General features: G+C 38.1%; 1 protein-coding gene across 1 annotated transcript in view; it reads right to left on the bottom strand.

Annotated features, from left to right (window-relative positions):
- The window catches only part of eif5b (eukaryotic translation initiation factor 5B), a 102,813-nt gene that overhangs the window by 68,972 nt on the left and 12,739 nt on the right, over positions 1-21,102 (bottom strand). Inside the window, exons 2-5 of the mRNA XM_080197116.1 lie at positions 14,000-14,101; positions 13,827-13,914; positions 11,893-12,535; positions 2,892-3,097 (exon numbers count right to left, since the gene is read on the bottom strand). Coding sequence (XP_080053242.1) covers positions 2,892-3,097; positions 11,893-12,535; positions 13,827-13,914; positions 14,000-14,101 — 1,039 coding nt within the window. The remainder of the gene's footprint in view (positions 1-2,891; positions 3,098-11,892; positions 12,536-13,826; positions 13,915-13,999; positions 14,102-21,102) is intronic.

The raw sequence follows: 21,102 nt of genomic DNA, 5'->3' as shown, positions 1-21,102 counted from the left end.
ACTAACACTTTACCACCAACTCCACGTACCCTAATCTGCAGCAACCTTTTGTGAGGCACCTTAACAAACACCTTCTGGGAAATTTAAAAACACCACATCCATTGGCTCCCCTCTGTTAACCGCACTAGTCACATCTTCATAAAAATCTGTCAAACATGACTTCCACGTCATGAATCCATGCTGCGTCTGCTTGATCAAACCATTCCTTTCCAGGTGTCCTGCTATTTCTTCTTTAATGATAGATTCCAACATTTTCCCAACTACAGACTTTAAGCTAACCAGCCTGTGTTTACCTGCCTTTTGTCTACTTCCTTTTTCAAACAGCGGCATAACAGTAACTGTTTTCCAATCAGCCAGAACTTCCCCAGAGTCCAGCGAATTTTGATAAATAACTACTAACACATCTGCTATTACTTCTGCCATTTCCTTCAGGACCCTGGGATGAATTCCAACCGGGCCCAGGAACTTGTCCACCTTCAGTCCCATTCGTCGACCAAGCACTACCTCTTTGTATTAAGGACCTCAGCTCCTACCAACCCTCAATTGTTAATATCCGGTAAGCCATTTGTGTCCTCCACCATGAAGACTGACACAAAAAAAACTTAAGAGTCTCAGCCATTTCCTCGTTTCCCACTACTAAATCCCCCCTCTCGTCCTCCAAGGGTCCAACATTCACTCTGGCCACTCTCTTCCTTTTAATATATTTGTAAAAACTTTTACTATCATTTTTTATATTTTGAGCTAGTTTAGTTTCATAAGCTATCTTTGCTTTCTTTATCGCTTTCTTAGTCATACTTTGTTGTTTTTTAAAGCTTTCCCAATCCTCTAATTCCCCACTATTTTTGGCCACTCTGGTTTTTAATTTAATACTCTCCTTTATTTCCTTCGTTATCCATGGCTGGTTATCCCTTTTCTTACAGTCTTTCTTCATCACCGGAATATATTTTTGCTGAGTACTGACAAAAATCTCCTTAAAAATCCTCCACTGTTCCTCAGCTGTCCTACCAACCAGTCTGTGCTCCCAGTCGACATTAGCCAGTTCCTCCCTCACCATATCGTACTCCCCTCTGTTCAAGCGGAGGACACTGGTTTGGGAACCTTCTTTCTCACACTCCATCTGTATCAGAATTATTCCTCACATAATCACACTCAATTGAAATTCAAAGTGTTTTTTTTTAGGGACTCAGCAAGGCACTCATAATTAAAAATCAGAACAATTTTTTCATAATTGAATAATTTCAGAAGATTAGGAAGGGAAGGACCAAATTCTTTGCATTTATGTTTGGTAAAAATTTTATCCTCATGTTTACTATATGATGCATCGTTACTGTAATAACAAATTTACTGAAGCAATGTCCTGGGTAATAAGAACATAAGAACTAGGAGCAGGAGTAGGCCATCTGGCCCCTCATGCCTGCTCCACCATTCAATAAGATCATGGCTGATCTTTTTGTGGACTCAGCTCTACTTACCTGCCTGCTCACCATAACCCTTAATTCCTGTACTGTTCAAAAATTTATCTATCCTTGCCTTAAAAACATTCAATGAGGTAGCCTCAACTGCTTCACTGGGCAGGGAATTCCACAGATTCACAACCCTTTGTGTGAAGAAGTTCCTCCTCAACTCAGTCCTAAAGCTGCTTCCCCTTATTTTCAGTCCATGCTCCCTAGTTTTAGTTTTACCCACCAGTGGAAACAACTTCCATGCTTCTATCTTATCTATTCCCTTCATAGTCTTATATGTTTTTAAAAGATAATTTCTTATAGTTTCTATAATACAGGTCACAGATTTAGAAACTGCTGTCAAAGAAGCTTTGTCAATTACACCACAAGATTTCATATTTTTAAACAAAAGCTTTTACTACACAAGAATTAAACAAAGCAAGTACTACTAATGTAACACTATATTTCATAAACCCTTATTACTTAAGCGTAAAAATCTTAATAGATCATTTCCTGTTCTATTTTTAATTTCACTCAAGAGCTCTCCATACATCACATGATCTTGAGGGTCCCTTCAGTCCTTCTAGGACCAAACAAAAGTGTATCACAGATCATAGGAATCCATTTCAGACTCTCCTCAAATTCCAAGTCTGGTACTAAAGCTTCCAGAGTTCTCAAAGAATCATAAAACTACTTTGGTGCAGATTGGAGGCAATTTGGCCCACCAACCCTGCACCGACAACAGTCCCACTCAGGTCTTATCCCCATAACCCCTGATCTTAAGGGGCAATTTAACATGGCCAATCAACCAAACCTGCACATCTTTGGACTGTAGGAGGAAGCCCACGCAGACTCAGGAGAATGTGCAAACTCCACACAGTCATCCAAAGCTGGAATTAAACCTGGGTCCCTGGCACAGTGAGGCAGTAGTGCTAATCATTATGTCACCATGCCACCCGTTCTAATCTCTCTCTCTCTCTGTATGTGCAAGGATTTCACTGCCAATCTTTTCTACTAGCTTTACCAGGTAGGTCTGACAATTTTTAGTTTCTCATGAATTGGGCCTTTTCTTTCCAAGCATGGGCCCTGCTTGCAATTCCTGTTTAGTCATTCCAGATCAGGAATACCTTGATTCCTAATGGCTTCTGCGTTCCTTGTTCTAGCAACAAAGACATGGGAATACTATCACGACCAACCTACCTCAACCAAAATCACCATAAGGATCAACAGGTTCTTCAATATTATGCTTTGTTCAAAATTACATTTGTCCAATTAACATTAAACTTTTGAGATGTTTGAGACATGGGATAAAGCAATACAGAAATGCGAGCATCTTTCTCTCATGGACAACTTTTGTACGCAGAGCTAACTTTTAACTTAATCACCTCCAATCCTCTTTGCATGTGACCTTCAGAATCTGAACAGTCACATAATTCATAACTAACGTACCTGCTCCAAGCGTTTGGCTTCCAGTTCTTCCAGTCTTTTTAAACGTTCTTCTTCCTCTCTTTTTTGCCTTTCTTCTTCTTCTTTCAATCTTGCAAGTGCTTCTTGCATGGCTTTTACTGTAGCCTTACTAGGACCTGCTTTCTTCTTCTCTTTTTCATTCTTTTTCTTTTTATCTTTTTTCTTTTTTTCTCCATCATTTTCTTCACCTATCAGTTATAAACAACAGTCACCAATCCTCATCAATAACCCCTTAATCCACCATAATCTTAACATATTAAAAAGTGATCAATTAGAAAAGTCATTGAGATTTCAAGTATTTTTGTTCTAATTGTTACACATGAACCTAAATATTATACCAACCTCTTTTGCCAATTTCATTTTTGCACCCCAAGGATGTCATTCTATCCAAGAAATATTTCATTAAAATAAATTTCTTCAAAATACAGTCGTCACCAAATAGTATTTTGGGTCAACTGGATATCTGACACAGGCAGAATCACAATCACGTCTCCAAGTCAATTCACATTAGGTAGAGAATTTGCTTAATTAAAATACAGCTTAAACAAATCAGAAAGACACTCACTTGGCCAATTTCAAAGGTCTTAAATTCAATTTTGCAGAGCCAAGGCTTTGTGGCTCCTCCACCTCTTCCGAAATACTTCAAGTTTAGCTAGCTAAAATCATACAACGTACTCAAAGGACACTACTAATATTCCCAATTCATGTCCGGATACGATCATCCTGCCTATTATGGCATTAGTGTGCAGAATTACCTGCAGATCAACGAGAAAAATGCCAGGCTGCAGTATCAGCCCAAGCCTCCTACAGTGAACAGGAAGATGATCAAATCGGGTCCTGAAATACTGAAACCCGCATAGAACAAGTATTAGATTACCAAATCTGGCATAGAGAATTAACTTGGTTCTGAAATGTCACCATGTTATCTTGTAATCATTGAAACTTGCAGCACAGATGAAACAGAAGTGTCAAGTTTCTGCTACAGATATCAAAATTAATTCCTGTATCCTGTTCTCTACTTACAGCTTTCTTTCCCCGCTTCAAATGAGTATCTATTTTTCCCTTCATAGTTATCAAAACCTCTAATAAGTTTCCATTTGGCCTTCTCTACTTTAATTAAAAACAGCATCAGTATCTTAAATCTCTCCTCATGAGTCTAGCTCTCCATCTTTTGCATCATCCTGCTCAACCCATGTTAAAGGTGCCCTATAGCTTTAATCTCTTTTCCAAAGGGACAAAAACTACAACCATAGCCAACCACTGCTTTGGACAAATTTATCATAACCGCTATTTGTCAGGCTCAAAGCTGTAGTTTAAGAATCCAACACATACATGGTTAATGGTATACTGAATACAGCGATGTATGTAGACATACGACCTGGACCCAGGGATCAGTGTAGGTGTTGAGCAGAGAATTGTATAGACCTAATCATATAGACAACTTCTAGTCTGTACTCTCTACTGTCTGTGTAAATTATTCATAAAGACTTGCACTTAACCTACAGAAGACTACTGAGACTTCTTTAAGACATACCAATCTGTAATCTACAGCCTCCCAACAGTAAATCTAGAGTCATTTTTAGGAAATGTAAAATAACAACTGCTGAAGAATAAAAAGTAATGGGTATTTGATAGGGGAGTTAAATCATTGTGGCGAGGGTGAATGAGGAAGAGGGTATTGACTTGGGGCTGCACCACTAGGGCCAATGTTTCTGTTTTATGTAAAAATAAAGTGTTAAGTCGATGATAAATATTCAGAGTGGACAGTAAAATCAAACAAGGATGCTGAAATTACACGATAATTTGAATGAAAATGTGACTGGAAAGAACATGAAGTTTCATCTGTCAATGTCAAGAGTGAAATGCTACAAATAAGAAGGTAAATGGGTGACATATGTAATCATTGTTTTCTTTTTCATAATCTTCTTCTCTTCCCATACTAGTAGTGTATGAGGCAGACAAAGCATGTGCTTTTGTCTAGTGTCATAGCTACTTTTTCTTGAAATAGGTAGCTAGTCTGTTGTCAGAGGCTAGAGTTTGAAGGACATCACTCAGCATCAGGCTGTCCAGGAGATACTATTGCTCTTACTGCTCGTCATAGATGCATTGGAAGGATTTTCAACCTGTCTGACCACGTTTGAACAAACCTGCCATGCTCAAGCCCTGCAATATGACTCAAACCTGGAGGTTCTAGCTCAGAGGCAAGGACGTCATTACTGCATCAAAAGGCATAATCATTAAAGTTACTAAAATAGCAAATACTGGGGTTGAAAACAACCTACATAAACCTTTCTTAATACAGCAGTGAAGTGCCAAACTAGATTATGTTCTCGAGTCTCTGGACTTGAACTTGAACTCATGATTTTCTGAATGAAAATTCAACGCAGTGTGCTGTTCATTGTTGTTTGGTGTAGGCTAGATGGATTAGCCATGGTAAATCTGTGGGGCCACAGGGTGAGGGGCCTCTGATGCTCTTAGTGAGGGTGGTGACTCGATGGGCCAAATGGTCTCCTTTTGCATTGTAAGGATTCTATGACTGTAGAAAAAAAACCTGCTTGGTGCAGCAACAAATCAATAATTTTATTAAATATAAATTGACTCCATAAAGGGAAAAAACCCACCTAATCTCCTATTTAGCAGTGTAAGAATTTGTATCTTTAAGATTATAGAATTAGTAGGCATAGTACTGTAAACTCCTAAGAGGCTGTATGTTTTTTTCCTCTTCAGGAAAAAAAAAACATTCTTAGCAGCGAGGCATGGAGGCAGAACAAAAGACGTACACATTCCTTAACTGATGGCAGGAAGTCTCCTGGAGCCAAGATTCAAGTAAGGGCAAACAAATGGTCCTTAGCATGAAATAAGCTAAAATACAAATGATCTTGAGCTAAAGTGATGCACATGGAGAGAGGTGACACCGAGTATCGGTCTTCTATTCATTGATTAGAAGGTTAAAACAAATGATTGTCGTTGGGTAAAAGCCTCCAGAAATAAAAGTATATTAATGGGTGCTTGGAGGTGGGACAGTCCACATCAGGTTCTTTAGATGGAGGATGACTGGAGAGCGGTAGGCACAGTTTCCTTATACTCCAGCTAGAAGCTAGAGTGCAGAATGCTTCCACAAGTTATAAAGATCAACACCTGCGCTCTCGGTTCATTTGTCTTCTGGAATCAGTGAGCTGCTCTCAACTATCACAGGTCATGAGCTTTTCCTATCTATTTAGCTTATGCATCCTGTCTAAACTATTACTCTCAATAAACTACCTTAAGTTCTCGACTCAATCTATGATTCCTGAACCTTAAAACATACATCAGATTGTTTTCTCCCATGGGAAATATTCACTCTACAGGCAGCATACACATAATGCTTCAGTCATGCTTTCAATTGACATTTGTAAATTTGCAACTTTAAAATGAAAACGTGCAACAGATTTATTGCATTTTAACAAGTTAACCTTGAATAACGTAGTTAAAGAATGCAACTACCCAAAGGAATATCTGTGCATTCTTATCTCTTCAATCCCTCCTTGTTAGTTTATCATTACAGAGTAGGAAGAATATCCATCAATAGAGTAACTCATGACAGTAGAATATGACAATAGGAACCTTAAGGACAGTAAAGAGTGACGAGGCTGCAAAGAGGACATGGCGAGGCTTATGAATCTGACAGTATCGACTATAGAAGCATAGGGAGTACAACCCCAACTAAATTCTGTCTGAATATGAACAATTTTGGGATCCAAAGTAAAATATAACAGGCCGTAACTTCTGTGTTCCCCACATCTGATGGGTGGTGATGGGGTTATTCCAAAGATGCGGTTAATCATACCTGGAGTGATATACCTTATGCTCACCCATGCCAAATACAAATGTAAAAACTTAGGGTCTAGGCTAACTTCATAAAACACTGGCTTGAAAAATATGTTTGTGCCGCTTGCAAAGTATCTTTGACTGGGTTGGCCTTGAGGTCTCACAATGTCTCCAAACATTCACATTGCATGCAAAACAAAAATCAGACAATTCAGTGGATATCCCACAGAATACATGTGCAAGATCAGCTAGTCATGCTTTTAAGTGCTCAGCATTTTTTTGGACATTGGTTTGTGGTGGGATAGCTGAAAATAAAGTTCAAACTCCACACATATTTCTCCCCATCTGAACCAAGCACCAAATTTGAAGCCATGCGTGAGGACAAAAGCTTTGTTTTTTGATAGTACATTAGACTCACTACATGTTTGGTGGCTTCATTAGCTGCACTGCTGAAATGCTTCCACTGGAGTGAATTCAGTGTTTGAGAGCAAATGAAAATACTTGAAAAATAATAAAGCAAGGTGGCTATTTGGGTCAGTAATTTTTGTACTGGCTCTGGCTCTTTCACCATATCTATTTTCATTCCTTCAAGAATTTATTACACCCGATTGGGATCAATGTTCTAGCAACTCAGTTAACTGGGGCTTTAAACTAATAAATCAAAGAAAGCACTCAATTAAGAATAAATCAGTGAGCCTCAAGGGAAATGTAAAGGCTGTAGAGTGGTGCAGCAATATGGGTAAACTCAAGCAGACGTCAGGAAGGACCAGATAGTTTAACAAAGGTAACAAGGCTTAGTAACAAAGGCTACATTTGAGTGAAAATGACAAAAATTTTAATATTAAAAGTTTCTATATTGGAATGCATGAAGCTGTATCAAGGTAGAGGAATTAATGGCACTATGTTAATGACTCTGTAACTATTACCAAGACATGGTTGTAGGACAAACAAGATTAAGAATCAAATACTCCAAAGGCATTTGATTTTTTTAGGAAAAATAGGTAAAATAAATACAAAAATGTATGGTTGTTTTGATCATAAAGGAGGTGATGAGAAAGTATCTTAGCCTAGAAAATCAGCAGGGAGAATCAGTAAGGCTGATTTAACTAAGGGCAGAAAACAATTGTGGGAGTGCCAGACAGGATCCCAAATAGTAATCAGCATGGTGGACAGAGTATAAATCAGGAAATTAGGACAATATGCAACAAGAGTAATTCAATATTCCCAGAAAGCCTTAATCATCATGCAGACTTAGCAAACCAAACTGGCAAAAATAGCTTAAAGGAAAAGTTCATGGGATGCCCACAAGTCTGCTTTCTAGATCAATATGCCCAAGAACAACCTACGGAACAGGTTATTTAAGATCTGCTATTGTAGATATTGTAAAGCATCCTCTGGGGAAGAAATATCATAATATGATAATGTTCAGATTAAGTTTGGGAGTGATAGGGATAAATCCAAAACTAGTCCCTTAAAATTTAAATAAAGCCAATTCCAAAATTGAAAGAGGTATAAGGAAGCAGATTGGCTGTGGTAATTTGGGAAATTAGATACATGAGGGTGGATAAGCAATGACAAGTATCTAAAGAAATCATTCAGAATTAAATTAATATACATTCCCTTTAAGTACAAAAGTATTGAGCTATGATTAACTAGAAAAGGATAATAATCAGATTAAAAGGTGCTTACAATGTTGCCTACAGGACTAGTAAGATTAAAAACATGGGGGATTTTAAAAATCAGCAAAAGGATGGTTAAGAAACTGATGGAGGCAAAACAAAATGAGAAATACAATATAAACAGATTGCAAGAGCTTTTGCAAATAGATCAACTGGAACAGACTAGCAAAAGGAAATATGGATGTCAGAGACAGAAGTCAAAATTTAGGCTTTGAGGGGATTTTGAAGAACCAGGTATTGCAAGAGTTAAACTGATGCAAGCCCTTACATATAGCTGTCTCTTCAAAAGGTCTAAAACTGACTATTTGAAATTTACATGAGCCAACAAACAATAACCAATTAAATGCCTTTTACTAATTTTCAGTAATAAGTTTTGCTAGAACTTTAATTTAGTACTAAAATCAATTTATTTAGTACAGTTTTATTAATTATACTTTATTCCTAATAAGGTTAAAAACGAGATGTCACAAAAAGGTGACATCACCATGGGGACATAAAATACTTGGGCTTGGCCACAGATCTTGCTAGGTCCCTTATTAGATAGAATTGGGTGCTTGAAAGAGACATGATTGGATGGATCTTTCCATTGTTATGAATTTTGGGGTATATCCTAATCAGTGTGGGATTATTCTATGTAGATGGGCCAGGGAGATTATCGATCCAGGCAGGTACAGATATCTTTGCAAGCAGGAGAAAAGAGAAACTTCCATAATTATTATCCAAAGATCAATATAATTCTCGATTGTTCTTTGAAAACTGATGTATGAATACTCTAATAAATCAAGGGTCACTTAGGCTTAAATAAAATCATAACTGATCAATATGGAGCCAACTTTGAACCACTGATCATACAGTCCACAGGGATTTCCATTTCTTGTCTTACACGGAGAAAGTTATAATGATCCCTGGATTCCAATGGCAAATTACAAGAAAAATGCAGAAACAAGGATTATATTCCCAGGAATTTGGTAGGTTAATGGGTGATTTGATTTTAAAACTGATTTTAAAAAAGTGACAAGAGAATATGAATGCAAGCTACTGGAAAACAAAGGTGGATCATAAATGCTTCTTTGAGCATGTGAAGAAAAGATTAGCTAGGGCAAAAATGGGCCTATTACTCAGGTGGACATAGGAGATTTTATACTGGAAAACTAAAGAAATAGCTTATATCTGTGCTACCGGAAAAGATATAGAAAATCTCTCAGAAGTACAAAGCACCAAGAGACGCAAAACTGGGGAACTGAAATAAATCAGTATTCGTTAATCAGGGAATTCTGACAGCGCAAAAGATGGCCATTTGGTCATCGAATCTGCACCGAATCTCCGACAGAGCATCCCATCCAGGCCTTATACCCTTAGCCCCACATATTTACCCTACTAATCTGCCTAACCTAATGGGCAACTTGCCATGGCCAACCCAGCTAACCTGCACATTTTGGACTGTGGAGGAAACTGGAACATCTAGAGAAACCCAAGCAATATGGGAAGAAAGTGCAAACACCATACAGTCACCCAAGGTCAAAAGTGAACCCAGGTCCCTGGCACTGAGGCAGCAGTGCTATCATTGTGCCATCCCAGAGATAGTACATGAAAAGTTAATTGGATTGAGGTTGATAAATTCCCTGGATAAAATAAGCTGCAACCCAGGAGTATTTAATGATTTTGATCCAATGAGAGAGTATGAATGTAAATTGTGCTGAAGCCCTAGAAAGGGACTTGAACCAGAGCCTTGTGACTCAGAGGAGAGCATTAAACTGAGCCATAGTTGAGACAGTGTGTGCTGTTATGCTTTATTAGCTGCTTTGTTAACCTGTCCTGCCACCTTCAAGGATTTGCACACAAACAACCTAGGATTACATTTTTTCAGCCCCTTTAAAAATTGTACAATGCAGCATTTACAGCTTCTCAAGCTTTCTACAAAAATACATCACATCACATTTTTCTACATTAAATTTCATCTGCTATATTACTGCCCATTCCACCAGTCTGCTTATGGCCTCCTAAAGTTAATTACCATCTACCACATTACTTCGTACACTTGCAAGTTTTGTCAGAAAATTTTGAAATCGTGCCCTGTACACTTTCTGGCACATAGCTTAATATGGGAAGCCGGCATTTTCAACTAGATTGGTAGAATGCAAGTATACACTATCACTCTGTCAAGGCTGCTACATTGTTGATCTCAGCCATAGTGCTGCAGATAATGCGGAAGAAAAGCAAAAATAGTTATCATCCAAAATCACATTTACTAGTTTCAGATGCAGGTTATATATCCCTGTGAGTCTCTCTCACACAGAGATAACATCATGACTCGGAGTTTCTGGAATATGAAATGTTATACAGATTACGTAAATGGAACTGTGTCCTCAGCCGTCTAGGCTCCAAACTCTCAAGTTCCGTCCCAAAACACTCAAGACTCTGCATAGACTATGACTCTTCAATCAAATTTTAAAAGACATACATCCCAACATCTCCATTTTTGGTTTTGCATCAGTTTTGATCAGACTTTGCTCCAATGAAGCAAGTAGGCTTTTTTTCCTATGATAATGGTATTATACTAACGCAAACTGCTGTTGAACATGTTAAAAAAAGAGGAATGAGAGAAAATAAATTGGATAATGGGGAAGTGAAGAGTTAGGAGATACAATAGGAGCAAATAATAAAGGAGGGGAAAAAGGAATACAGTTAATTGGAAGAAAGCTCTTCAAAGGCAAAGGCAATCTAAAAAAATAAATCAACATTCCATTCTTCAAGCCTATTCCAACATTTAATATTATGGCATGGCTGGCCTTCTACCTCAAATCCACCTTCCCAAACCATCTCCACATTTCTTAATTCATCCAAAACATCTATTAACTTGTGTCCTAGAATGCACTCAGCAACTGAATATCTTCAGCTCTGAGGAAGAAATTCCAAAAATTCACAACCTTTTGAATGAAGAAATTGCTACATATCTCAATCCTAAATGTTCACTCCCTTAATCTGAGACTGTAATCCCATGATCCAAATTGCTCAGTCAAGGGAAACATTTTCTCAGCCTCTGCCCTGTTGGCCCTTTAAAAATGTCATATTTCAGTGAGATCACCTTTTATTCTTCTAATCTCCAGTGAATATAAGTATAGTTTACTCAATCTATCCCCGTGAGACAATTCCTTCATTCCATTTGTTACACTCCCCTAGGGCATGCATGTCCTTTCCTAGGCAAGGAGTACAAAAGAACAAACATTACTCCAAGCGTCACCTCACCAATTTACTGTATTAACTCTAACGGTATTAAGACTTCTGTACTTTTGGACTCCAATTCCTTTATGACAAGATTAAATATGCAATTTGCATTCCAAATTGATTGCTGCACCAGCATGGGAACTTTGTGGTTCATGTGCAAGGACACATTATAAAATGAATACTGTAAGGCAGCAGGATAGTCTGAACTAAAAAGCAAAAAGATTCAACACCCAACTTTTTACAAATGGAAATCAGATATTTTTTAAAAGTACCTTCTGCACCTAGAGTATCTTCAGTTCCCTTATCATCAGCAGTTGGAGTCACATCCATTTTCTCGGATACATTTTTAGAAAGAAGTTCAGTTTCAGCTTTCTGAGGTTTTGATTCCGACTCCTTTTCCTTTTTGTTTCGGTTAGAGTCATCCTTTTCTTTCTGTTTACGAAGTTTAGCCTTTTCCTCCTCACGCTTCTTGCGTTCCCTTTCTTTCTTTTCTGCTTTCTTTTGTGCAGCTGTTTTAAGTTTGAATCTTGAATCTCCTTCATCTTCCCCTTCACTTTCACCTTTTTTCAGCTGATTATCTTCTTGATTCCTCTTATTCTTAGTGTTTTGAGGAAACTCATCAGATTCCTCATCACTCATTGAATTTGCTTGATGGTTCTTAGTCTTGACTTCATCTTCTGAAATCTCTCGTTTTTGCACAAGACTCTGGATCCTCCCTTTAGCCTTCTCCCCTAATTCTTCATCATCATCATCTGATTGTTCAGGTTTGTGTTTTTGACCTCGGGCTTTTGGCCACCCAGATTCTTCAGCTTTCATTTCATCTTCTTCAAAAGTAGGTTTTGGGATTTTCAGGTTCTTTTTCTTCCGATCTTGCTTTTTATTGACTGGTTCAGATTCATCATCTTTATCTTCTTTCTGTTAAGATTTTTAAAAACTTTGAATAAAAAGTTGCATTCTCTATCATTGCAATAAGTGAAAATGAAAATTATGCCTAGCCATTTCTGAATTAATTGATTGATTTTGCAGGAAGGGTCAAATATTGAGATGGTGCAAGATTATAATGTGAAATATTATCCTTAACTAGATTTGGAGTATAATTAAGATTTATTACTTGATCCAGAGTGTAGTTTGCAAGTCAATCATTTTTAAAAAATGAGCAGTCTTTAAACTATACAGAGACTAACCACACCTTGCTAGGAAAAGGAAAAAGATAAATCCATTTCAATTAGGATTAAAATTATTAAAGCTATTTAACCATGCACATATTCCAAAGAGAATACCAACCGAATTTATCAGCACTTATGGGTGTAGAACAAGATATAGCAAGGTTTATACAAGCTTTAATATTTATTTGGTATTTCTAAACAATCAAGAGCAAAATTAACCTAAGAAATTTAAGAATAAAAGAAGAAAATTAAAGTAGCAAAATATAAAAGGAACTTAAACAAAAAAAACTTTTAGGATTGTGTGTACTACTGCACCAGAATGTGGTGAATGTATTTAGCCTATTGCTTTGGGGAAGCTCCGATCAAAGGCCAAGTCTTTTCACACAGGTAGGCAAGCGAGGGAGAGACGGTGAGATGGAAGAAGGTGGCAATGAATCGCGCGGTGGTGGTGGTGGTGGTAAGAGGAGGAGGAGGCACAGAAAGAATAGGAGTTGGGCAAAGAGAGAAGAGACCAAGAGTTGTCAGAATGAAACATTTCAGGATGGTTGAAAGGCTGCAAGAGGGGTACAGAGATAGTGAGTAAAGGCCATAATGAGATTTGATCAAAATGTTAAGATTTTTAATGCTGATATGTTACTGTACTGGTTGCAACATAGGTCAGCAAGCACATAATAATGGATGAACAGTATTTTGTGCAGGTTGGAATATAGGTAGAGTTTTGAGCTCCATGTTATGACAGAGTAGGAGGTTGGCCAGGAGAACGCGTGAACAGTTATGTCTGGAGTTAACCTGGATCAGGGTTTTAGCAGCAAATAAGCTGGTGTCAAATTGGATGAGGCTACAGGAGCAAAAGTAGACTAGCTTTGTAATATACAGGATATGGGATTGGAAAGGCAGCATAGGCAACATGTCACATATGTCATTATCTAGAACAAAAATGTGTATAGTTTAGTCATTTCATTTATTACCTTAACAGAGAAAAAAAGATGAAAAAGAAAACCTTCTGGAAACATCTAAATAAAAGCTAAACATTTACTTACTTTTGAAGATTTAGCTGCTTCTTTATGATCCTTTGTTCCTTGGATCTCCAGAGAAAGTTCTTCAATTTCTTTTAGTATATCGTCTTCCCTGAAATTTAAGAAGAGACAGGAACTCAACCATTTCGCACAAATGTAAGTTTTAAGAATGAAATCAAACCCAAATGAATACATACTCAAAATCTTTTTTCTTCTTTTTGCTAGCTGCTTTCTGTTTAGGAGCTCCTGCTCCCTCAATCTCTGCTGCCAGTGCATCAATGTCAATATCATCCTTGGTGCTAGGATCAAAAGCGGATAATACCATTTTTAAAAATAACAATCTCAATGTTAAAAAGGCATTACAACATGACCTGAGTTCCGACTCTTGCTAGGCGTAATTAGCATTATCCATAAGTGTTAGTCATGTGCATTTAATCTTGGTTACATTAAAATCTTGCTCTCTTTACACAGTATAAACTTGAAGTATCACATTTAAAAGCAATAGAATTATATATACACCCCAAATAATTCAGTACCATTTTTCACAAAGCTAAGGAAGCTTTAAGTTATTTACCAGTGTCAAAATATTTCTCATAAGAAATTTACAACATTTGTAAAGTAATTTTGCAAATTAACAGAGTGCGGAAATTAAATTCAACCGTTCCATTACCAATGTAGTTTAGGATTTCAAATTAAATTTTTCATTAAGACAAATAACAATACATGAATTTTACAGTCTGCACTGCTGTACACCAAATAAAAATGTCAAGTGTTCTGTTAATACAATTATGTGACTACAACGTTTTTGACTTGATTTATTATTGTCACATGTATTGGTATACAGTGAAATGTTTCTTGCACTTTATACAGACAAAATATACCATTCACAGAGTACATAGTGGAGAAGGAAAGGAGAGGATGAAGAATGTGTTTCTCTATATCCTAGCTATAATAGTAAGATCAACTTAATACAAGTCCACTCAAAAGTCTGATGGCAGTAGGGAAGAAGCTGTTCTTGACTCAGTTGGTACCTCAGGCTGTTGTATTCTTTTTCCTGACGGAAGAAGGTGGAAAAGAGCATGTCTGTGGCGCATGGAATCCTTGATTATGTTGGCTGATTGTTCAAGGCAACAGAAAGTGTTAACAAAGTAAATGGATGGGAAGTTGGTTTGGGTGATGTACAGGGCTTTGTTCAACACCCTTTATAGTTTCTTGCGGTCTCTAACAAATGCTATTAAACCTGAGATATTCCAGCATTTTCTGTTTTTGTTACATTTTCCACTTTGTTTTGCATGTGCTGTATTCACCAATATTACCAAACCGGCTCCATCAGAGAATTGGAATAACCTTAGCAAGCACACGGAACTTTCCAACCATTGCTTTTTGTATAGTCAAAATGTATTTTCACAGTAAGTTGCATCCATCTTCTGCCTTCCATTAACTTACCTACATTCTCCTGAAGTAATTTATAGTTCTCTCCTCAGTTTTCCAAACTTTATGTTTGTGTAATCAAATTTGAAAATTATTCAGCCCCAATGCCCAATTCAAAATATTGATAACAAACATGGATCAATTTGCATCACTTCTAATCCTGTTCCAAATGAACAGAAGCGATGAACGCTTACCTTTTGGCTCCTTTTAACCAACTTCCTATCCTTGCTGCTAAATATATTTGGCAGTAGTCACTTAACTCTCCCCATTTTGAAGCACAGTGCCTCATATCCAGTATCCATACAAGGTTCATACAAAAGGACACCTGCTTTCAGAGTAGTGTAGTGTAGTGAAATCATTTATATAATTTTACCACTCTCTTCCTGTTGAAGCCCTCCAAATTCACTTCCATCTCGAAGTTTCTACCAACAACAATTGCTTTCATTATACAGACATGATTAACATCCAGTGTACGCAAGGAAGTAATACTGAACAATATATGGGATTATAATGTAATTATTACTTAATGTAAATAGTACCAACTGTCTTTTGTTGGGAGCATTCAGCATCTGATGGAAGTGCTGCTACAATATATATGTTGAACATAAAAATTCACCTTACAAGTCCCACCCAATTTTCCACCCCCACCTCAAGAACCTGAGATTCAAGTTGCATTGCTGAGTGGTCTAGATCAAAAACATGAATACGGCACCGGAAAAAAAAAATCAATCCTATTTGCTGAACTAGAAAGAAATGAAGAAAGAATAATAGAGCTGCTTGAAAATAAATAATATTGGGCATTTTTTTGTTTTAAGAACCAACTAACCACAGGCTAAGTCAGAATTATCATTCCATTATGAATGGAGAAATGGTAGCTGTTTCCACACATTAGAAATTTCAATTTCTTTCACGAGAAAAGGTAAGAGATCTGCTCCAATTCTGAAATGTATATATTTCCATACAAAACACTGCCATATTTGAGTGTGAACTGTCACTACATTTAAAGGCTGCTAGTGCTCCATAAACAAAGTAATTAATTTGTTTTCCTGGAAAACAGATCACTCATTATTTAGCCAGTCTAACAAATCAAAAGCCAAAACAAAAACCTTACAATCGGACAAGGTTTTGTAATAAATGATGACAATTTCTTTTAAGTACAAAAATGTCAGTTATGTTAAACAGACTTCTAGTGATGGAAACAATTTTTTAAAAATATATTGAATCGTACAAATGAACATTGATTGATTTAATAGATTCTCGACAGCTTGTGGATAGTCAACTGTTTTAATGCAGCTTGCTGGCTGAAATTATTAATATCAATGGGAAAGAGGTTTTGGACTTTATCTTGTAATAAATCACTTCATTTAAATTGAAATCTTGCCACTGAACTAGTTGTTTCAGTCTTATGTTGTGATGCCTTAGAAACAGTAAATTAAATTTTGTTGTGGAAATTGTAGACCGAGTATTTGATCAGATATCATACATCAAACACAACTTTTATTGTATACTCATGGTAAAGTCCATTGCAAGGGGTTTGATGTAATGCTCAATAAATTAATTGATCATTTTGTAACTTTAACTCAGTATAACTAGGCTAAGCTGTTTTAATATGAATAGAGTTTTTTTTCATGATAGAGTCATAGAGGATTACAACATGGAAACAGGCCTTTCAGACCAACTTGTCCATACTGCCCAGTTTTTAATCGTTAAGCTAGTTCCAATTGCCCACATTTGGCCCATTTCATTCTACGCCAATCTGACCCATGCCATGTATCTGTCTAACTGCTTTTTAAAAGACTATATTGTATCCACCTCCACTACCACCTCTGGCAGCTTATTCCAGACACTCGCCACCCTGTGAAAAAATTGTTCCTCTGGCCTATTTGCATCTCCTCCCTCACCTTAAACATATGCCCTCTAGTTTTAGACTCCCCTACCTTTTGGGGAAGGTGTTAACTATCTAGATTAACTATCATTATTTTATAGACCTCGATACGATTACCCTTAAGCATCCTATGCTCGAGGGGAAAAAAAAGTCCCAATCTATCCAGCCTCTCCTTATAACTCAAATCATCAAGTCCCAGTAGCATCTGAGTAATTCTTTTCCGCACTTCCTCTAGTTTAATAATATCCTTTCTAAAATAGGGTGACCAGAACTGTACATAATATTCCAAGTGTGGTCTCACCAATGTCTTGTACAACTTCTATAAGATGTCTCAACTCCTATATTCAATGCTCTGACCAATGAAACCAAACATGCCAAATGCCTTCTTCACCATCCTGTCCCATCTGTAACTCCACTTTCAAGAAGCTATGAACCTGTACCCCCAGATCTCTTTTATTCTATAACTCTACTCAACATCCTACAATTAACTGAGTAAGTCACGCCCTGGTTCAATCTACTAAAATGTATTACTTCATATTTATCTAAATTAAACTTCACCTGCCATTCTTCAGCCCACTGGCCCAATTGATCAAGATCTCATTGCAACCCTGGATAACCTTTTCCACTGTCCACTATGCCAATCTTGGTGCCACCTGCACCTTACTAACCATGCCTCCTAAATTCTCATCCAAATCATTAATATAAAATGACAAATAACAATGGACCCAACACCAATCCCTGAGGCACACTGCACAACCACCTCTGCAAGACATGCCAGATCATCGACATGGATGACATCATCACACGTGAGAATACTATCCACCAAGTACACGGTACATACTCTTGCAACTCAGCCAACGTTGTCTACCTAATATGCTGCAGGAAAGGATGTCCCAAAGCATGGTACACTGGAGAGACCATGCAGATGCTACGACAATGGATGAATGAACATCGCTCGACAATCACCAGGCAAGACTGTTCCCTTCCTGTTGCCGAACACTTCACCGGTCACGAGCATTCGGCCTCCGACCTTTGGGTAAGCGTTCTCCAAGGCGGCCTTCATGACACACGACGGCGCAGGGTCGCTGAGCAGAGACTGATAGCCAAGTTCCGCACACATGAGGACAGTCTCAACAGGGATCTTGGGTTCATGTCGCACTATCTGTAACCCCCATGACTTGCCTGGGTTTGCAAAACCTCACTTACTGTACTGTCTGGAGACAATACACATCTCTTTAACTTGGGCTTAATGCTCTTTCCACTCACATTGTCGGCATCTTTAAGACTCGCATTCTAATCAGTAATCTGTAAACTGTCTGTGCTGTTATATGCTCTGCCTGAGGCCAGAACTCTCCATTCACCTGATGAAGGGAGAAACCCCGAAAGATTGTGAGTTTACTATCAAATAAATCGGTTGGACTTAAACCTAGTGTTGTCAGACTTCTTACTCTGCACACTGCTGGTCACAGGCCTCCAATTTGAAAAGCAACCCTCTGTCTTCTATCATCAAGCCAATTCTCTGTCCAATTGGCCACTTCAACATGGATCCTGCGAGATTTAAGCTTATACAGCAACCTCTTATGTACCTACTAGCATTATCGTATTCAATATTTTTAAAGGGGGAACAAAAAGATGGTTTTGTAACAGTGCTTTGTAGGCATCTTGGGTTTTACCATCTATTCAATACATCGCAATTTTGTGCATTTAAGTGTTCAAATATTGCACAGGTCATAATAAGAATAAACAATTTTAATTAGGTGCACTCTAAAATACTATTAAATTAATACTTTATTCAAAGGACAGTAACTTTTAGTAAAAGTAAGATGTTTAACTTATGCAACCTCAGTATCCAAATTAACACCGATTTAAATTTCCTATTTCAGCAACATCTCTGATGAAGCGTCATCCAGACTAAAAACGTTACCTCTATTCTCTCTCCACAGATGAAGTCAGACTTGCTGAGATTTTCCAGTATTTTCTGTTTTTTTGTTTCAGATTCCATCATCCACAATAATTTTGATTTATTACTGTCACAAATATTGGGACGTGGAGATGCCGGCATTGGACTGGGGTAATCACAGTAAGAAGTCTCACAATATCAGGTTAAAGTCCAACAGGTTTATTTGGTAGCAAAATCCATTAGCTTTCGGAGCGCTGCTCCTTCATCAGGTAAGTGGGACTTCTGTTCACAAACAGAGCATATAAAGACACAAACTCAATTTACAAAATAATGGTTGGAATGAGTCTTCACAGGTAACCAAGTCTTAAAAAGGTACAGACAATGAGAGTGGAGAGATGGTTAAGCACAGGTTAAAGAGATGTGTATCGTCTCCAGACAGGACAGTTAGTGAGATTTTGCAAGCCCAGGCAAGTTGTGGGGAGTACAGATAACATGACATGAACCCAAAATCCGGGTTGAGGTCATCCTCACGTGTGCGAAACTTGGCTATCAGTCTCTGTTCAGTGATTCTGCGTCGTCGTGTGTCATGAAGACCGCCTTGGAGAATGCTTACCCGAAGATCAGAGGCCAAATGACTGACGCTGAAGTCTTCCCCAACAGGAAGAGAAAACTCTTACCTGGTGATTGTCAAGCAGTGTTCATTCATCCATTGTCGTAGCATCTGCATGGTCCCCTTAATGTACCATGCTTCAGGACGTCCTTTTCTGCAACGTATCACGTAGACAATGTTGGCTGAGTTGCAAGAGTATATACCGTGTACCTGGTGGATGGTGTTCTCACGTGAGATGATGGCATCCATGTCGATGATCCAACATGTCTTGCAGAGGTTGCTGTGGAGGGTTGTGTAGTGTCGTGGTCACTGTCCTCCTGAAGGCTGGATAGTTTGCTGCGGACAATGGTCTGTTTGAAGGCAAGAAGTGGAGGTATGGGGATGGCCTTGGCGAGATGTACATCGTCATCAATGACATATTGAAGGCTTCGGAGAAAACATTGTAGCTTCTCCGCTCCGGGGAAATACTGGACGATGAAGGGTACTCTGTCCACCATGTCCCATGTTCATCTTCTGAGGAAGTTGATGTGATTTTTCACTGTGGCACATCAGAACTGTCGATCGATGAGTTGAGCGCCACGTCCTGTTCTTATGAGGGCATCTGGAGGTGTCCATTGCGATCCTCCTCATCTGAGCCAATCCTGTATATACGGAAGGCTTGTCCGTAGGGGATGGCTTCATTACGTGTTTCGGGTGGAAGCTGGAGAAGTGGAGCGTCATGAGGTTATCTGTGGGCTTGGGGTACAGTGAAGTGTAGAGGTGACCATCCTTGATGAAGATGCGTGTGTCCAAGAATGCAACAGATTCCAGAGAGTAGTCCATGGTGAGTCTGATGGTGGAATGGAACTTGTTGACGTCATTACATAGTTGTTTCAGTGATTGTTCACCATGAGTCCAAAAGGAAAAAAATGTCATCGATGTATCTAGTGTATAGCATCAGTTGAAGATCCTGAGTGGTGAACTATCAAATAAATCTAGTTTTTAATCGTTAATACATGTATCCCAATACATGTTCTTGTTCGAACATGTATTGGGATACAGTGAAAAGTACTGTTTCTTGCATGCTATTCAGTCAAAACATACAATTCATAGAGTACAGAATCATAGAATCCCTACAGTACACAAGGGAGAAGAAAAGGATAGGGAGCAGAATATAGTGTTGCAGTTACAAATAGGGCAAAGAAAAGAACAGCTTAATATACAATAGGTTCATTCAAGTCTGCTGGCAGCTGCAAAAAAACTGTTTGACTTGGCTGGTATATATGACCTTAGTTTTGTTCCTTTCCCAAAGGAAGAAAATGGAAGAAAGGATGTCTGGGGTACATGGAATTCTTGATTATGTTGGTTGCTTTTTCGAGCAGCGGAAAGCGTAGACAGAATCAATGGATGGTAGGTTGGTTTGCATGATGGACTGGGCTACGTTCACAACCCTTAGTAGTTTCTTGTGGTCTTGGTCAGAGCAGGTGCCTTACCA

This window comes from Carcharhinus amblyrhynchos, chromosome 10 (assembly GCF_965287045.1).
Source record: "Carcharhinus amblyrhynchos chromosome 10, sCarAmb.v2.hapA, whole genome shotgun sequence".
In the NCBI taxonomy this organism is placed as follows: domain Eukaryota; kingdom Metazoa; phylum Chordata; class Chondrichthyes; order Carcharhiniformes; family Carcharhinidae; genus Carcharhinus; species Carcharhinus amblyrhynchos.
Note: the sequence above shows the minus strand (reverse complement) of the source record. Positions and strands in the feature narration are given on the sequence as shown.